Below are 6495 nucleotides of genomic sequence, written 5' to 3' on the forward strand. Positions count from 1 at the left end.
GCGATTTTGCATGGGACTCTTGGTCATCATTACCGCCTCTGCACAGTCCAGCTCAACAACAACGAAGGGGAGTTGGGTTCTGTGCAGCGCGAGCTCGACGCCTTCTCTGCACGCCAAGAGCTCTGCCTCCAAGCCATTATCACATGTAAAAGTCTTCCTGCATGCAGTGTAAATTATAGCGCCGGTGTAGGCGGCCATGCCCAGCTACTCCTGCGTGCCATTTTAAAGGTTTTGATATATCATGTGATATACTCCCTCCGTTCCTAGATATAGATCTTTTTAGAGATTTTAATATGCCTAGATATAGATCTTTTTAGAGATTTTAATGTGGAATGCATACGGATGTATATAGACATATTTAGAGTGTAGATTCACTCACTTTGCTTCGTATATATGTAGTTCATATTGAAATCTCTAAAAAGACTTATATGTAGGGACGGGGGATTATACCTTAAAATTCCCTCCCTTTCCCTAGAGATATGAACACTTGTTTTTCGTTAGCTAGATAAAAGGCAAATAACTATCTAGGTCCACCATGGGGCAGATTTTGCAATAAGCAAATTGTGCAACTGCGCCAACAGGGCAACACATCAACTTTCATACGAACAGTTAGGTCTGAAATAATGATTTCATGAGTTCGCCTTAAAAGCACATGTTTTTTAACACATACTCCCTATGTTCCTAAATATTTGTCTTTTTAGAGATTTCAACTGGACTACCACATACGGATGTATATAGACATATTTTAGAGTGTAGATTCACTCATCTTGCTCTGTATGTAGTCACACTTGTTGAAATCTCTAAAAAGACAAATATTTAGGAACGGAGGGAATACATACCGTTTACAACCAAGGGCAATATCATCCATGTAAACATATTTCATAGCATCTTTCTCTATATTTATTAGGAGAAGTTACATTATCATACCTCCACGACTGAACCTCTGAATATTTTCTGGTGATAAAAAGGGGGCTAAAATGGCTATTTACATTCCAAAAACAAAACCATTCGAGTAGCATGGTATGTATAGCGCACTATTGTTCTCCTCAATTGGCTGCCTGAAAGGATTTACCTGTATCTGGATGAGAAATGACAGATGATGAAGGTGTTAGTTTGATTGACGCTCCATAATTCAACAACAAAAGAGATAACAAAAGACAGAGCATATACAAGACATACAGGGAGTCCCAGGGGTTGACCAGTTATGGAGCTTATGCAGCAAGAAGCCAGATGAGCAGCTTCTTCGCAAAAGTCCGTAAAGATTGCAGGAACTCCAATCCCCCTAATCATTTCCTTGAAACGAAATAGAATACAAATGATAATTAGCACCAACTGTTTTAAATAAAAAAAGGCTCTTAAAAATATAGCTGAGGCAGTGTAAATGTGCAATTACTATGAAATGCCAAAACATGCTTCCATGACTCATGTAGCTGATGAAGATAGCTTGTATTACAGAAACAAGAGATATTAATTGACTGCATGCATTTTTACTCAAAAAATTAAAGTTATAACTTAATTGACAAAAGGAGGGAGGATACACCGGCAGAGGATCAAACAGTTGAAGTCATAAATGCATGCTACAGCACGAAAATAACTTGTTTATTATGCATTCAATACTTACAATAGTTGGCATCCAACTAGGATAAGCAGCTACACCCGCATTTGGGGCAAGTATAAGATGAGGATTTGAATCCTACCAAGAAACAAATTATTAGTAGGGGGAAGTCAGCCATACATGAAAATACTTGACTGTGAAGCTGACAGGGAACTTCACATTTTTAAATAAGTCAAGAGTTACTGTTGAGAGAACCTTTACTATATCACCATATCTCTCATGATAGAGTCCTTTCCATATTCTCAGTGTCACTGCACTGCAATTCAAGTTCTCAGAGGCAATAGAAGATCTACAATGGCAACTCTCACCGGAACAATTTGGATAGCTGGAAATATTTACAACTTCACCATCCCTGTAAGCAGCCATCATATCAAAATCACAAAAAAGAGCAGGAACTCCAAACTAATTATCCTACTCAGTATTTGGAAATAACTGTATATGTAATACCTGTTGAAAATAAGGCCTACCACTAAAATAATTCCAAAAACAGGCAACATACTGAACATCAATGTTAGGTCTACAAGATTTCTACCACTATCAAATATATGAAGGCTAGTACTGCGTGTATCATCGATTTAAAACTTGGATAGACTAAACTCGATATGAGTCAACCGGGAATTTGATCACACATGAAATAACAAATCACAACATGTACTTGCAATGCAACAGATGGAGTCGGACATGCTTTTGTACATAGACAGAGGAGAGGTCGCGGCAATCGGGCACATGCAAAGGAGAGGCGACAACAATCGGAGACCTGAGTAGTTGTGTGGAGCACAGCACTGCCCAGAATCCTTATCACATGGCACCCATTTTAGGTCCTAGTTTTTGCCATTCACATGCTGGCACACTTAACTTGGCCAAACAGAATTCAGAGAACACATGTGAGATGTATTCTCCTCCTCTATTCGACCTTAGGCATTTGATTTTCTTATCTAGTTGGTTCTCTACCTCAACCTTACTGATCTTAAAGCAATTTAATGCCTCATCTTCTGCTGTAAGTTAAAACATGTAACACCATCTTCTATGGACGTCATCATACTATTTGATTGTATTAGTCAATATTGCATTCATTCGACATATGTCTAAATGGTTAAATCTAAAGGTGAAAGATTGTTCTCCCATACAGCCATGAATAGATTTCGAGGTTGGCTTGCACACAAGCAAGACAGTTAGATCCTCTGACTATGGAAAAAATCAGAACTGAATCAAGTTTGCACAAATGAATAATGCGATCAAAATTAATGCGACATAAACAAGAATTCTGAACATGACACCCCCTAAATTATTTCCAGAGTCTAGATTAATGTTCAACCTTTTCTATTTAAGATGACTAACTGGAGCAGATTTCTATTTAGCTCTAATAAAAAATGGAACGATAAAAATAATGATGGGGAAAAAAGTAAGTATATATATGAAGTTGTCAGGCAAACACAAGGAAATATCAAACATTAAAATCAAAAATCAGCTTCGGTGGCTAACCTGGATCTTGGAACTGCTGGCCCCACAAGTTCAATGCGAAGGTGGACACCTGGAAATAGTGCACGTAGTTCTGCAAACACCGCAAGCTGAAGCAGCTCTTTCTCAGGTCCTTCAGATATGTGGTAGATAATGTGCATGAAGAAAGCAAAACATCAGTGCCTGTTATCTGGTTGAAAGAGCTATAGAGTACTTGAAGAAAGATATTTCTCCTATGGCGAGTTGTGGTAAACTGGAACCATCACATAATTAAAACTTGATTCTTAATTAAAACTATTTAAGTACAATATTGCTTACTACTTAATGGCACGTATTTGTGCCCAAATATTTAGTGATAATCCTGTACAACCAATACAATGTGGGATGGAGGTAGTCAATGAAACAAATGATAATACCAGGAGACGCTTATACTTTCTGAAATAAATTTCAGCAGGCATTAAGAAGTTTACCAACACTTCAAGACTTTGCAAAAATGCAATCATCCACAACTAGCCCTAGCATAGAGTGAACCTCAAAGGCATTTTAAACCAGCTTGGCCCAATAAAGAATGACGCTAGCAGGAACCACTGAAGCAGCTGGCTACCATGGAACAACCGGACTTACACAGATGCATGCAAGCACTCTACATGGAAGAGAGCTGAACATAACAGATTTTACCTAAATAGTGAATGTGCAGAGTGTCATGGCCATATCTTGAGGTTCGGACGCGAGATAGTTGAAGGCAATGATATAGAGTAAGTGGCTGCAAAAATGAAGCAAGTGCGGTGAACACTGGCCCATAATGAGATTGCGCAGTAAGACAAAATGGGACCGCAACTGTACACTATACTAAAACAGCAGCATCTCCCTGTCTGAAAATGCTATATAAAATAAGCATTGCCCCCCTTAACTTCAATTCCTCCCTTTACTCACTTCGCAATTAACATTGCTCAGTATCAGACCACTTATAATTAATGAAATTGATACTATCCAAGACTTTCCAAGTTTCATGCTATATGATGACATCAAGATGGATTATCTCAATGTAAATAAAACCTTCCGCACATATCCTATATACAACAATTGTATTAACAATGCACCGACCAACACAAATTCTGAAATTATCGCTCCATTCACATGAGAATTTGGTACGCCTTATTTTGTTTCTGCACACACATACTTGTTCACCCATGCAATCATCAATTCTAGCACATTTAGGGTAAATGGTTTAAACCCACAAACAGCACTCAGAATAGTACTTGTTTTAGGCAGTGGATGTGTTTTTGTGTATATTTCTTTGTTTGTTAAGGAGTTGTCTCTCCTTAGTTTGGACCTTTATTTTGCCCTCCTAATATGTTCAAACAGAATACCCCATCCCCCATGTGTTCTTATTAACAAAATCAAACCCACCAGATGACATAATGAGTAACAGGATATATAGAGAGTACCACTTCTGAAAACTAATACTCCCTCCATACAAAAATAATTTGAACTAAAACCACGTCACTTATTTTGGGTCGGAGGAAGTATATATCATAAGATATTATATTGCACATACCCAGTGAAGTAAAACTGCCACAGGTGAATGTAAAGGAAGGGATCTCCACTGAAAGTAGTCTTCCCAGCTTGCCAGGGGTGCGGGCACAGGATTTTCAGGCTCTATGGATCACAAAAAATGTGATATTTTTAATTACAGTGAAATAAACATATTTCCAGCAACCTCACCAAATCCAGAGATGTACCTGTACATGGGCAAAGTGAGCGTTCCATGTTCCATTCAGTTGTTATGCTGTACATTATGCAGAACAATACAAAGTCAAATTACCAGACAGTAACGATGGAATATAGAAATAACAATTTGAAGCCATGTAAATAGTTTGTTTAATAAATAATTAGCCACTGAGACATTTATACCCACATGAAAATGGTGAAGACTCGAAATTATTCAAGTTTGATCTATAGGATGAAAAAAGTGATAGAAATGACTACATAAAAAGTTGAGATACAAAAGCAATTCATCATTATACAAAAAAAAAAAAAATTACCCGCATCCTCATAGACCATTACAAAATTCTTTTGATGCCCTATATGAAGTTAAGCGAAAAATTTGAAGATGAACACAAGACTCTATAAACAACTTACAAACAAAATTAGCAGCAAAATCACTACCATCAGCCAGTCAAACTGTATTAATTCAAACATTCAAAATAAGTATATAGATCACAGGAATTCCCTCCTGCTCCGACCATAATAGCTTAATAAGAGAAGTGAGTTCCCAAAAAGATAGCCACAAGATCTTTAGACTTAACTAATAGTGTTCCCAAGACATGGAAGATCATACATTGATAACATGATATCATATAGAATATCAAAATGGATGGCTAAGAGTGCCTCCTCAACAAACAATAGAGTTCATTATTATGCTTAATTGACAAGATCATTCCAGGGCTGCTCTTCTGCCGCCGGCACACTGAGTATTTCTTAGTGTGTTCATTTTGCTCTTTCTTTCAGTTGTTCGGCTGACCTTGTCTAAGGCATGTACAGTTTTCTAATCATCAATACAACGAGACACAATGCTCATTGAGTTTTCTTGAAAAGGCTAGTACGTCATTATGCTATTTTCTTTTACAAACCTCAGGTCCTTGACAGAAGCAATATCTGGGCCACACATGCATTCTGATTTCCAGAGTCCTTTCAGGTGAACTTTCATTGACTCCAAAAATAAGCACCTCATACTTCGGTTTGTATGATTCTAAAATTAGTAAATGTGTGTGAGAAAACAAGACATCACAAAGCAATGAGGAAACACAGGCTCTTTAATTTGCATAAAAAGGTAACTTAGAAGACCAAGTGAGTTAAGTGCAGAACATGAATGAAGGCAATTGGTACCAAATCATTTCAAGAATCTAAGGTAGAACCATAAAACAAAATTCAGGCACAAGAAGAAAATGAAAAATTACGGAGAAACAGAATATCACTATTTTGGAAAGACAAGAAGTACCAGAGCAAGAGGTTCGACGGAGAATGTGAACGGAAATTGGCTGAGCATATCAATGCGACTCATTTGTGTTGCAAGCCTTGCACATTCTTCTTTATGAACTTTCCAATGTATGAACTGAAAAGGGATTGCCAAATTAATGCATGAAAAATATATGTAAAAGGAGAATGATAGGTGATACAATTATAGAAGAATTTATTTCCGAGTACATGGCTATAAACTCCACTGACCCTGTCGATAGTGCTACATGGCTCCTAAAGTCGTGTTTCCTAGTAGTATAATTCTGCTACCTCTATCAAAGAATCAAACTGCTGTTGATGGTTATCAAATAGTCATCCATTCCTACTGCATGATGCATAGCCTATCAACCCTTCTTAACATGAAGTCTATCAAACACCCCAACCATCCTGAAAGGCTCAAGCTT

General features: G+C 37.5%; 1 protein-coding gene across 1 annotated transcript; it reads right to left on the minus strand.

The window, feature by feature from the left end:
- Positions 1 to 860: 860 nt before the first annotated feature.
- LOC125553126 (zinc finger MYND domain-containing protein 15-like) lies at positions 861 to 6218 on the minus strand (the record flags this gene model as incomplete). Its single annotated transcript, XM_048716912.1, has 10 exons — positions 861 to 1078; positions 1180 to 1293; positions 1622 to 1693; positions 1811 to 1967; positions 3098 to 3206; positions 3752 to 3836; positions 4632 to 4732; positions 4816 to 4862; positions 5707 to 5825; positions 6075 to 6218. Coding segments are annotated over 10 exons (1041 nt in total), but the record flags the coding sequence as incomplete, so codon positions are not given.
- Between the last annotated feature and the right edge of the window lie 277 nt (positions 6219 to 6495).

Source organism: Triticum urartu, chromosome 4, assembly GCF_003073215.2.
Source record: "Triticum urartu cultivar G1812 chromosome 4, Tu2.1, whole genome shotgun sequence".
Taxonomy (NCBI): domain Eukaryota; kingdom Viridiplantae; phylum Streptophyta; class Magnoliopsida; order Poales; family Poaceae; genus Triticum; species Triticum urartu.